The sequence below is a fragment of the Acyrthosiphon pisum genome, chromosome A1 (genome assembly GCF_005508785.2).
Source record: "Acyrthosiphon pisum isolate AL4f chromosome A1, pea_aphid_22Mar2018_4r6ur, whole genome shotgun sequence".
Classification (NCBI taxonomy): Eukaryota; Metazoa; Arthropoda; class Insecta; order Hemiptera; family Aphididae; genus Acyrthosiphon; species Acyrthosiphon pisum.
This window is the reverse complement of record NC_042494.1, coordinates 99,534,527-99,548,573: the sequence shown is the minus strand read 5'-3', so window position 1 is coordinate 99,548,573 and position 14,047 is coordinate 99,534,527. Positions and strand designations below refer to the sequence as shown.

General features: G+C 30.2%; 1 protein-coding gene across 2 annotated transcripts in view; it reads left to right on the top strand.

The window, feature by feature from the left end:
- Positions 1-4,124: 4,124 nt before the first annotated feature.
- Positions 4,125-14,047, top strand: part of LOC100161993 (splicing factor 3B subunit 1) — an 11,717-nt gene continuing 1,794 nt past the window's right edge. The window contains exons 1-16 of one of the 2 annotated variants that reach the window (XR_001679525.2): positions 4,125-4,629; positions 6,904-6,984; positions 7,067-7,208; positions 7,383-7,627; positions 7,750-7,984; positions 8,047-8,394; positions 8,463-9,076; positions 10,398-10,668; positions 10,740-10,972; positions 11,055-11,201; positions 11,258-11,383; positions 11,462-11,683; positions 11,761-11,943; positions 12,007-12,100; positions 12,186-12,371; positions 12,477-12,594. Coding sequence is in view for 1 of the 2 variants with exons in the window: in XM_001946024.4 (XP_001946059.2) it covers positions 4,441-4,629; positions 6,904-6,984; positions 7,067-7,208; positions 7,383-7,627; positions 7,750-7,984; positions 8,047-8,394; positions 8,463-9,076; positions 10,398-10,668; positions 10,740-10,972; positions 11,055-11,201; positions 11,258-11,383; positions 11,462-11,683; positions 11,761-11,943; positions 12,007-12,371; positions 12,477-12,749; positions 13,184-13,400 (3,891 nt within the window). In the remaining variant the exon portion in view is untranslated. Of the gene's footprint in view, positions 4,630-6,903; positions 6,985-7,066; positions 7,209-7,382; positions 7,628-7,749; positions 7,985-8,046; positions 8,395-8,462; positions 9,077-10,397; positions 10,669-10,739; positions 10,973-11,054; positions 11,202-11,257; positions 11,384-11,461; positions 11,684-11,760; positions 11,944-12,006; positions 12,372-12,476; positions 12,750-13,183; positions 13,401-14,047 lie in introns of those variants that run through there. The other variant, XM_001946024.4, reaches the window with a different exon arrangement.

Genomic DNA, 14,047 nt, shown 5'->3' with positions numbered 1-14,047 from the left:
AATTAAATATATTGTAAACGCTTGTGAACTAAAACATGATTTATATTTTATAATTAATATTAAGTATTGGCTAGGTATAGGTACGTTGGTTAAAATGTAAGTCCCTTTTAACAAAACAATTGGGTTGAATAAATAAAAATCAATCGTGCAAAAATTACGTAAGTAAAGGATAATTATAAATAAAAGGACACGAAGAACAATTGTTACAACTGCGTATTCTTTGAGTAATTAAAACATCTTGAAAAAAACATAGTTAAAAACTTTCAAAACATTAACGGAATTCAACTAAAATAATATTCATACAACAATAAAGCATAAAACAAAAAATTATAATAGTTTTAATCGTGGAAATAAAGCTATGTCAACTTTGAATATTACAACATTCCATCCCATGGGCCTGGAATCCTTCAAACAAGAATAAACTATTTTATATTTTTATAATACCTTAGTAATTTTCTAAAAATCCATACATTTAAATACTACTGAGCATTCAAACATTTATACTCATTATGTGTCTATCATAATAATAATAATCATAACAAAAAACTATTGTAGAATTCAGTGCAAATCTAATTAATAACTGTAAACGTGACCGATTCCAATAAACTTTGAATTTAAATTTACCCACATTAATTTTAACGCCAAACATGTTTTTCTACCTATATAGTACATAGTAAGAAAATTGAACGACTTTCATCGAGTTTAACCATGATTTTGAACTTCCCAAGTGCCCGTTCGCATTTCAATTCGCGGTTTATCTAGATACAAAGTTTATACATTTTTAACTATCTTACCCACACAACAAACGTTAAATTCGATATACGAACGTTGCCTGACTCCGTAAACTTTAAACGGCCATACGCTGATTGTAATAATATTTACACATCGTTCTACTGTACCACAATTAAATAGGTACAATTGGGATATGCACACCCAAATGTTTTATACCTGCATATAACTATAAAATGTAAGACTTAAACATGAACAAGAACACACCTTAAAAATATTTTGAAGACTTGAATAACTCGTATAATATTATACAATATACAATATGTACTAGCATCATTTGCAATGTCAAAAATAAAGAACTCATCGATATTGTTGCCTAGCTAATAAATCACGCACGCGTAGGACGATAGTTAAGTACCATATATGTATATACAATATACATTCACCAGATATACCGTGTAATTAAAAGTTTAGTTATACCTATGCCTCGGGGCTCAGGCCCTTATTTTAGACAATATGTAAAGTAGGTGTATTATACATACATAAAAGGGTGTATAGTGTGTAGAATTTATTACACTGATGAAATATAATTCGTGTCCACATAATATTATTACGATGTTAATTATTATAAAACAGATATTTCACACGATAATTTAAAACTAATACATTATACGTATATAATATTTAAAACTCTATAGAACATTAGTGCATATTTACAATTTCGTAAAGTGAACATTTATACACAAAAAAATTAATCAAAATGTTTACCTACAAAACATGTAATATACAAAAAATAAATGCCCAGTACCTATTGCCTTATAAGGTATATACTATATACCTATATAAAACCATAATTATTTTTAAACCAAAATTCATAAAAATAAAAAAGTTTTTTACCTATATTTTTATGACATTCTAGAATAATAATTATAAAGATCCAGTAGATCATAATTCCAGAAACATATTATTCGTATGGTGACAACTGATCATCCAACACTCAACTAGTGTTAGGTACATCCAAACAGGTATCGATCAGAGACCAACTAAAGAATTTTACATTTTAGATTTTGAGCGGATCATTTAGATTTACACAATGATAATGTGTCTTTTCACTATCTTTTTGGGGCAATAAAAATGCTTCGATTTTCAACTTTCGCATATTTTCTCTTAGCAAAAGAATTCTAGTTGATACTTTAAGAGGTCAAAAGTAAAACATTCATATTAGATTTCAAAAGTGGAGAGAAAAACAAAAAAAAAAAATTAAGGAGAAAGGAAAATTTTTACGTGTAACGAGTTTTTGACAAAATCGATTTTGTTTTTTGGTGTGACTCCAAAACTAATAGCCGTAGTTACTTTATATGACTATTTTTTGTTTTCTTCTATAATTTTAATTTAATGTTTATATTTTGTTTGACCAAAAAGCTTGAATATTTAATTCAAGATTCCTCATAAGTTGTAATAATATCAATTCAAAAATATTTAAGATTAATTTGCATGGTTTTTGTTTTTACTATGGATTCTAAGTTATTTATCAAAATTACACAAATTGGTAAATTGTTTTATGCAAATATATAAAATGTTCATTTTTTATAGCTAAAGATTTTTAAATTCTGAGTGGAACGATGAATGTATTGATTTTACAATGATGTGTGTTTTTTTTTAATTTTTAATTTTTTTTTAATTTTTTAATTTTTTTTTGTGTCTGTTTACACGATAAGTAGTCGAAATAATGCTACGATTTTCAACTTCAGTATCTTGTTCGATCAGAAAGTGAATATCGTTGGTGCATTGGGGAGGTCAACATTTAAATTTCCCTGTAGTTTTCAAAAGCGCCGGGAAAAACAAAAGAAAAATTAAGGAAAAACGGGAATTTTTACGCAAAATCCGTTTTCGAGAAAATCAATTTTGGTTTTTGGTGTAACTTTAAAACAAATGACCGTAGATACATGAAATTTTCAATGGTTGTTTATATTTCCATTTTCTATACACGATAACATTTTCAAAATATTTTGATTTATTTTGAACTGTTTAGAGACATTTTAATTTTCCATTTTTTTTTAGTTTTTTTTCTAAAAATATCAATAAAATTTTGTTTGTTGGATAAAAAAAGCTTGAAAATTTAATAGAAGGCTCCTAGTATATTGTTTCAAAGGCAGATGAAAAATATTAAAAATCGTTAGTCACAGTTTTTTTTTATAAGCATTTAAAGTTCAAAAATTGACAAAATATGGGAAAATCACAAAAATTTGCAAATTAATTCGAGTTTAAAATTTCATCAAAATTTTTCTTTTTAAATATAAGATTTAAAAATATTATTACAAGGTTATTATATAATAGTTCTAAGTGTTTTAAAAAAAAAATGTTACCTAGCGAGTCACCATAAATTTTGTCCGCGTTCTGCAATGTACCTTTTTACCAGGCCGTACTAAGTGACCGCGTTCAGCATTTTAAACAATGGACAGTACAAAGTGACCGTTTACCAAAAATAACCCAACCTATATTTTAATAAGTACTAAGTAGTGTTTTTCATAATTTATAGGTAATTTTTTTTACAAACTTTGGTAAGTTTACTGGTCTGCCAACTTTCTTTGACCGCTTGTTTTGCACGAACAGTACAGTGACACCTTTGAAACTGTCCATAACACCTTTGCACACAGCTCTGGATAATGTCTGTAAAACAAATATTATGCTATTAGCGTCAAAGAAGTACCTGAAGAAATAAATTAATAAATACGGTGGATCACAAGCTAATAACTCACAAATACATCATCCATTTTCGAAATAGATCTGTAGGTGATGGTACAAATTTAGAAAACAGTAATAATATTGTGAATAAATGGAGCAACAAAAAAAAAAATGTCGTGTTAGCACGACTTGTGGAACGTTTAAATTATTATTTATTATTGAAAAATCGACATTGTTATTATTTAAAATTATGATTGATCTTATTTATGGCAACTGACATCAAAATATTCAGTATTTCAGTAATTTCTTGATTTCCGAAAACTTGTTTTCTACTTTAAATTTGTAAATTTTATGCATTATTCATAATTCGTTATCACTTATCATCACTAATCGTAAATAATTCGTAATCACAATAAATGACGGTCTTTTACAAGGTGTATTAAAACATTAGATCATAACACAGATATATATATATTATATATTATATTTTTTATTGTTAATGAATATATTATATATTATCTGTGATCAAATATCGATATTTAATACACCTTGTTTTTTACCTTATACATATATATATATTTGTATGATCTAACAATAAGTCTGGTCTTATCACAATGTAGATAATGGGTCTTATAATCACGAATATAGATAATAATTACGCACATCAAATATCATTCCGGCGTTGCCAACCCTACGAATGGTTGGCTAACCCACAAAATATCATCGATTATAATTGTTTGTTCAATCGCGTTTTTATTCGTTTTCGTGCGTTTGTATTATAATTTTAATAATAATTTACTTTAATAAAATATAGGTATTAATATATAACAATAATATCGTTCGGTTTTTTCACCGTCCAGGCCGCTCTCGCCTGTGAATCGCTAACGCTTAGGGTAGCGAATCGAAACGTGTTCGTTGTTGTCTTACCGAGTAGTATAGTAAGGGTACGTACAGCGAATAACAATAAAAATAAAAATAAAAAAAACCGGGAACTGACGATAATTCTGTTGACGGCGGCCGCTCACCATGACCACGCACGCGGATATCGAGGCGCAAATACGCGAGATTCAGCAGCGCAAAAAAGATGAGAAACAGAAAGAGGACGACAGCGACGTGGGACTCGGGGCTTCCGGCTTTTTTGACCAAGACATTTACAACGGTGGCGGCAAGTTCGAGGGTTATGTTACGTCTATTGCCCCCAACGACGAGTACGATGTGAGTACGCACACTGCCCGACACACGGGATTTAGTTAAATTAAACCTCACGTGATTCCCATGTCCGAGGTATACCTATGGGAGTAACGTTGTGACTGACCACCGTCATCTACAATTTTGTGTAACGTTTATTTGCGACCAACTGAGGAATTATTATCGTTATTGGTTTTTTATTCTCAATACTAGAATAATAGACACTTTCGATTCGCTTGTAGGTACTGTGTAAATTACTTGTCGACAAAGTCAAGTTGTAACAGATATTACACATAATAGGTAGGTTAGTATGAAATTAAGTTGATAGGTGATTAGACAATGTGATTGTAATATTAAAAGGTTACTCATTTCTATAAAAAAATTAGTCAATTAGTTACCTTGTTTATTACCCAATAATAATAATTGTGCATTTATGTTTAGTCATAGATCATAGTTTTGTTATTAATTCATTTTATAATTCTTCTTATCTCTTGTCATTATTTCATTAAATTAGAACCAACTAATGGTATAACATCACTGTAATATGTTCTCAATTGAATATAAATTATAATTGATAGGTTTATTCAAATCCTTTGCAAAAGTATTTTAATAAATAAGTATGTACCTACGTATTTAATAAGGTAAGGGCCAGTTGCACCGTCTCTGATTAAAGTTAACCAGAGTTTAATCGGCCGAATTTGCCCAGTTAAATATCTGTTATCAGCTGATTAAGCTTAATCGAAGTTTAACCGTAGACGGTGCAACTGGCCCTAAGTGTTAAAACTTATAATATGCTAGTAAATAAACAGAGAAGTATTTAGGATTATTTTTTTTGGGGGGGAGGGGGGTTGATATTTATTTACTCCTCACCACATATGTTGTATCAAAACTGTGATAACTTCATAACTATTTAGATAGAAAAAATGTTGTCAAAATTATATAACCCTGTTTGGTACCTACCAGACTCATAGGTGTGCGCAGACCCTTGGTTCCAGGGTTGTACATTAAATATTAGGGCCCACAAACATTTTGGAAGCCATTAGTTGCAGGCAATTTTTTTTATCATTTTAACGATTCTTACTGTGAAAAATTCGAGGAAAAATTGATCATAAACTCTTATATAAATAAAAAGAAGTGTATGTATAGTTAAACTAAGTTATATTGAAAACAAAAAACACAGCTGGACCATTCTTAATAGAAAAATAAGGTTTATGTTGTTTGAGATGATAAGCAACCTTCATTAACGCTAATTTATCTTAAGCTTTGCTCTTTTGATATTCGGTTTTTTATATTTTGTAGAACTTATTTTAAGTAAAGCTTCAAAAACTATATACTTTATATACCTTATAAAATTATTCACATACATAAAATACCACAAACAAAAATATATCGTAAGCTAACCAATACATTCGGGTTTTTATTTAATATAACTTTTCAATAAGGTACTTACCTACTTCATCAAGCATAATTATGATATCCCAGCGACATGCCAATAAGGCCAACGAATTTAGTTTATTTTTAGTTAGGTAGGTACTTATAGTTAGGTTATATCTATTATTATAGTATCTATAATAATTGTATGTAATTTTATGCATACCTAGTGTATACATTTAGAATATCTCATGTTTATTTATCAGAATCAACATTGGCATTTGTGTATTAATTAATAATTATTATTGTTATTAGCCATTTGTCATCAAAACATTTGAATTCCAATAATTACTACAGAGTACCTACAGATGCATGTGTTTTCAGTATTGTAAAAATACCCATTTATGAACAAATATTTTCTTGAAACGCACAAAATTATTTTTACAAAAAGGTCAAGGATACCGAGCATAGGCATAAATATAGTCTATAGACAACTACTTATTAATTTATTATGTCTTATGCCACTGGTAGAGAACATATTACCTGATACTAATTGTCTTATATGCATAATTTATAGGTACAGTCAATGTTTTTGTAAATAATCTTAAATTAGAAATTATGTCATTAATTTTCTATAATTTTATTTAAAATTTTATGTAAGTAGGTAACCTGTTGTTGATTCATTTCCATTTTCTAATTTTTTCTACACATTTATTGTTATTATTTTATAACTAGTTGTTACATTAGGCAACTAGTAACCACCCCTTGATGTTATACATTTTTGAAATCAGTTTTTAATACATAGGTAACTAGATATATACCTAGTAGGTACATCAGTGTTAAGCTTTATGTATTTTATAAATTATTCAAATATTGATTTTTTACCTAGGTATTTACCAGGTTATATAATACTTATACTTAATATTTTAGGATGAAGATATTGATGATCAACATTATAGAAATAAAAAGCCTATAACAGCACCAGCAGCTGCTCTTAAAGAAATTGCACAGGTAATCTAGTGGATTCATAACATTTTATTATTTGTAATCACCTTGCATAAGTTTAATTTTAAATGTTTTATATTTAAATTAGGCAAGAGATGATGAAGATGACTATGATCCTTTTGCTGAAAGAAAACGTCTTCAAAAGGCAACATCAGACAAAGATGATGATACTCGTCAAGTTCGTAGGCCTATGGTTATATCGCCAGAACGTATTGACCCATTTGCTGAAGGTAATGTTAATTTGTTGCTCGATTTGTTGTTTTATGTAAACTAAACTATCTAATTTTATATTATCATTGAAGTCAGATTATCGGTACTTATACTATGTCGGAATGGGATTATTTTATACAATTATGGCAACTGTTAATACAATTTTCTCACATAAAAATAATTTGTCTTTTTAGGAGGAAAAACTCCAGATGTTGGGTCCAGAACATACTCACAAATTATGCAAGAACAAAAGTTAAAGGGTGAAGAGAATGAAGTACGGAAAACAATTATAGATAAAGCTAAAGATGGTAATCTTAAAACTAATGGGGACTCTAAAGGTACAGTCAGGAAAAGAGGGCGATGGGATCAAGTTGTGCAAAATGGTGACTCCTCAGGAGTGCCCGCCAAAAAGAAAACTAATTCCACTCCTTGGGAAGAAGTAAGTACATACCTAGTTGTTTTGAAAAAAATAAACGATAGTTTAGTATGGAAAATTATCATAATTATTCACGTCAAATATGCATAATTTTACTAATGAAATGTCAATAAATTTAATTATAGACACCTAAAGGTGGTTTATCACGTTGGGATGAAACTCCTGGACCTACTAAAATGGGAGCAGAAACACCGGGTGCTACACCTGGTCAAAGCACTAGAATGTGGGATGCGACACCGGGACACACTACTCCAGCTGCAGGAGCCGCAACACCTGGTCGCGATACTCCAGGTCATATAGGAGCTACACAAACATCAGTACGGAGAAATCGTTGGGATGAAACTCCTAAAACAGAAAGAGGTATTTTTTTAATTATTATAGTTAATCAAAAGAAACTTTTTTTTTACTTATTTAATTTTTAGCTACACCTGGCCATAATAGTGGATGGGCTGAAACTCCTCGTACAGATCGTGGAGGTATTGATTTAATTCAAGATACTCCAACACCATCAGCAAGTAAAAGACGTTCTCGTTGGGATGAAACACCTTCACAAATGACTCCATCAGCTACACCTGGTAGTCTTACACCTGGAGCAGCAACTCCAAAAGTAGGAGTTACACCATCAGGAGCTTCAATGACACCTACACCTGGTGGTATGACACCTGGTGCTACTCCTATGACACCCATGGTACCACGTACTCCTGTACTTTCAAATAGTGCTGCTACACCTATTGGACATACTGCCATGGGTATGGCAACACCGACTCCAGGTATATACAAAAACTATGATTTTAAGATATTAATACCTACTTAACACTATATTTAATTATTTGTTTAGGTCATTTGTTGTCAATGACCCCTGAACAATTACAAGCTTATAGGTGGGAACGTGAAATTGATGAGCGCAATCGTCCATTGACTGATGATGAGTTAGATGCAATGTTTCCACCTGGTTATAAAGTACTACAACCACCTGCTGGATACATACCAATCCGAACTCCAGCCCGTAAATTAACTGCTACACCAACACCTATAGCTGGCACACCAACAGGGTTTTTCATGCAAGAATCTGTTGACCGTCCATCTAAATCACAAATCGTTGATAATCAACCACCTGGTAATCTTCCTATGTTAAAACCTGAAGATGCCCAGTATTTTGACAAATTGTTGATGGATGTCGATGAAGAAAGTTTAACATTAGAAGAGCAAAAAGAAAGGAAAATTATGAAATTGCTTTTAAAAATTAAAAATGGTACACCACCAATGAGAAAAGCTGCCTTGAGACAAGTTACAGATAAGGCTAGAGAGTTGGGAGCTGGTCCATTATTTAATCAAATTTTGCCTTTACTTATGTCTCCTACACTCGAAGATCAAGAACGACATTTGTTAGTCAAAGTTATTGATAGAATTTTGTATAAGCTTGACGACTTGGTCAGACCATATGTCCATAAAGTAAGTCATATTTAATTAATATTATACCGATTTGTAGAGTTGCATATTAAGTACTGTTTGAAAAACAGTTAAGTTTTACATTTTTACATCTGTGGCATCGAATGATTTTGAGTATTGAAATTGGTAGTTAATGTTTGAATACAAAACTACTCGATTATATTTTTCATTAACAGAGTTTTTGGTGTTTCTATTTAATAGACATAATTAAATCCTTCTTCTGTCAGTTTTCGATCTTTAAATCCATACTTTATAACATATCCTTCTCCAATTATTTCTTCCTATATTTTTTATTATACCTTCCCTCACTACTTTCCGCTGTAGATCAGGTACCACTATTCAAACATATTTTTCACACAGTCTTTTTATGCTCTATTCCAAATAAGTCTGGAAAAACTACAAAGCCTCTCATAAGCATGCGCAGGTCTTCTTGGCAAGGGAGGCAATACCTTAGCTAAGAAGGTCCAGACTCCAAGCACCTCTCCAGATTTTTTCCCTGCTTGATATGAGGCAACGATAATTTAAATAAATCCTCACACAATATCTAATATATGATTCTATTAAACCGTGATATTGTTCTATACGTTAAGAGTTAGGTTAAACATAAACTGCCAAAAGAGTTTTCAATAAGTCCTTTTTAAAAATATCTCTGACAATCAAGAAGACATAATAAAAAATTATGAATATAAAATTAAAAAAAGGTGTGCAAGTGGGTGTTGCTCTCCTGTACAGTAGGTTACAAGTGGGTCACTGTATTAGATGGTGTTAAATTTGAATTTCAACTAAATAATAAAACCGCTAAATGAGAAATATTGTAAAAATATGAATTTCAAATGCTTACAAAAATTTAATTTCATTTGTAGACATTTTGTTTTTTTTGATAAAGGTAGAAAAACTTATGAGGAATCTTGTATTACATTTTCAAATCTTAAATTTAAATAGAAAATTATTTATGAATTTCTGTGCACGCTTATGCAGCTTCTGAACGGTAGAACAACTGTGATTGGCTGCAGTAGTTGGCTGCGCCGACCGCAGCCAATGAGACTGCACATGTGCATACCGCGGTGCGTTACTATCGGGATTTTTTCCAGACTTATTTGGAATGGAGTATAGTGTAGCAAGGGTCTGGTATAGCTTACTATCCTTATTGTTAAACTTAAATAATAAAAAAAAACTGAAATTGTTGATTACTCTATGATCTTGCATACTAAAAAACTTGTTAAAATTAAGTTTTTGTATAACTCTACTCAGTTAAATTATTTTAATATATCAGCTAGTAGAAATAAAATACTGAAAAAATAATTAATATTAAATTTTTCTCCAGATATTGGTTGTTATTGAACCACTTTTAATTGATGAAGATTACTATGCTCGTGTAGAAGGACGTGAAATTATTTCAAATTTAGCCAAAGCAGCTGGTTTGGCTACTATGATATCTACTATGAGACCTGATATTGATAATATTGATGAATACGTACGTAATACTACAGCTCGTGCATTTGCTGTAGTTGCTTCAGCATTGGGTATTCCATCACTTTTACCATTTTTAAAAGCTGTGTGTAAAAGCAAGAAATCATGGCAAGCTCGCCATACAGGTATTGATTTACATATTGCTGTTATGGTGACATTTTTATCTAATACTTTGATTCATCTAATCTAAATATAGGTATAAAAATTGTGCAACAAATTGCAATCTTAATGGGATGTGCTATTCTACCTCATTTGCGTTCGTTGGTTGAAATTATTGAACACGGTTTGGTAGACGAGCAACAAAAAGTTCGAACTATTACAGCTTTAGCTATAGCTGCGTTAGCTGAAGCAGCAACACCTTATGGTATTGAAAGTTTTGATTCTGTTCTTAAACCTTTATGGAAGGGTATAAGAACTCATAGAGGAAAAGTAAGATTTATACATAATTATATGTAATTAGGTAACTATAATATTTTAAAAAAGTAGTTCACTGTTATTGTTTTTGTCCTAGGGTTTAGCTGCATTTTTAAAAGCTATTGGATATTTAATACCTTTGATGGATGCTGAGTATGCTAATTACTATACCAGAGAAGTGATGTTGATCTTGATTCGAGAGTTTCAGTCGCCTGATGAAGAAATGAAAAAGATTGTATTGAAGGTATTTATTAAGTGTTTTTATTTTTACTTATTTTTAACTAATAATTTTTTTTTTAGGTTGTCAAACAATGTTGTGGAACAGATGGTGTGGAACCACAATATATTCGTGAAGACATTTTACCTCATTTCTTTAGACATTTCTGGAATCACAGAATGGCTCTTGATAGACGAAATTATAGACAAGTATATAATATTATTTATATTATATCATAATGTTATATTATGTTTCACGAGTCTAAATTATTTTTTTTTTTTATTTAGTTAGTTGATACTACTATGGAAATAGCAAATAAAGTTGGGGCATCAGAAATTATTAATCGCATTGTTGATGATTTAAAAGACGAAAATGAACAATATCGTAAAATGGTTATGGAAACTATCGAAAAAACAATTGGTAATTTAGGTGCAGCCGACATTGATTCAAGGCTTGAAGAACAGCTTATTGATGGTATTCTTTATGCTTTCCAAGAACAAACAAATGAAGTATGTGCTAATATTTCTCGAGTTACTTAAATTCATAATTGAATATATTTTATTAATCTAATTTTTGCTTTATTAAGGATGTTGTCATGTTGAATGGCTTTGGCATGATTGTTAACCAATTGGGTCGACGTGTTAAACCTTATTTACCACAAATATGTGGTACAATTTTATGGAGATTAAATAACAAATCAGCTAAAATCAGACAACAAGCTGCAGATTTGATTGCTCGGATAGCGTGTATCATGAAAATTTGTCAAGAAGTAAATACCTAATTTCTTTGACTTTTAATCTATACTGTATATAATTATTATTGTATGTTTTAGGAGAAGTTGATGGGGCATTTGGGTTTAGTGTTGTATGAATACTTGGGTGAAGAATATCCAGAAGTGTTGGGAAGCATTTTAGGAGCATTAAAAGGTATTGTAAACGTGATCGGCATGACAAGAATGACTCCGCCTATCAAAGACTTGTTACCTCGGCTAACACCAATTTTGAAAAACAGACACGAGAAAGTCCAAGAGAATTGTATTGATCTTGTTGGTCGTATTGCTGATCGAGGACCAGAGTATGTACCTGCCAGGGAATGGATGCGAATATGTTTTGAACTACTTGAACTATTAAAAGCACATAAAAAAGCAATCCGAAGAGCAACAGTAAATACTTTTGGTTATATTGCTAAAGCCATTGGGTAAGTATTTAGAATTGAATATTAAATCATTTCCTTGATTTTTATGAATGAGAATATAAAATTAATTATTGTATTAAATGACCAACTACTATTATTTGTCTACAGACCTCATGATGTATTAGCTACACTTTTGAATAATTTAAAAGTACAAGAACGACAAAATCGTGTTTGTACAACAGTTGCCATTGCTATAGTGGCTGAAACGTGTTCTCCATTTACTGTATTGCCTGCATTAATGAATGAATACCGTGTACCTGAATTGAATGTTCAAAACGGTGTTCTTAAATCACTATCATTTTTGTTTCAATATATTGGGGAAATGGGCAAAGATTATATCTATGCTGTCACTCCGCTTTTAGAAGATGCTCTTATGGACAGGTAATACTAGTTAAATATTTAGATTAGGAATATTTATATTTTTGATCCGCATCATAATTAATAATAATAATCAATTATATGTATGCATGAACAGTAAAATAAAAATAAAAATATTTATTTTTATTTCAGTTTTATAGTACCTAAGTGTTACCAAAAAATGCTTGAAATAACATTATGCCTATTTTTTTTTTTGAAGATTAGTATTTAAAATACAAAAGTTCTGTTTTGCTATGAAAATCCCGAATGAATTATTTTACTCGAATTAATAATTAATAAGAGTAATGATTATACAAACAAAAATCATAAAAACATACAATAACCAACCATAGCTGTTTATATTTATTCAATTTCATAAATGACACATAGATAATATAAATAGTTTTTACTTATTTATTGTATGTATTTTTAATTAATTTGGATTTTATATTATTTAGAGATTTAGTACACCGACAGACAGCATGTGCAGCTATTAAACATATGGCTCTTGGAGTTTTTGGTTTCGGTTGTGAGGATGCCTTAATTCATTTGTTGAACTATGTCTGGCCTAACATTTTTGAAACATCCCCTCACTTGGTTCAAGCTTTTATGGAGGCTGTTGAAGGTTTGAGAGTTGCCCTGGGGCCCATCAAAATTTTACAGTATACGCTTCAAGTAAGTTGCCACAATGAAACATATTATAGATTCTCATTATATTCCATCTTAGAGTTCTTTAACCTTTAGCTTGTAATACTTTTAAGCAGCCAAAAATCGATGTTTAAACATTAAGTTATTATAATAAAAATGATGATAATAATATGTATCTTAATTGTACAGCCCATAAAACTTAAGAAATTCTAAACGGTCATCTCCCAAAAAAGACTTCTTCTCTACCTAGAATATAAATATGACCAGGTAGGCGTGATGGATGGCATATGTTTCACCGTACTACCCAGAAATCAGTTGGATATCTTCTCAATTGATTATTACCAAACAACAAATTTGTTTTGTTACTAAGATATTTGATGTATAATTGCCGACCAACAAGTATATATTTCAAAATGTATTTGATAATATTGTTACAGCCAACAGTATACAGCATTTGTAGATAGCACAAAAACCTTTTCTATCTAGATTATAAGATATCTTTAATTTATTTGAACATATATCATTACAATTACAAAAATACCCATAACTTTTTATGAAAATTTAGTTTTAAATAGATAAATAAAGTTCTATAACCTTATTCCTATAATTATGTATATTTTTTAATATGTGTATATTTTAACCAAATACATTCTTCTGTATACTTTTAGATTCTG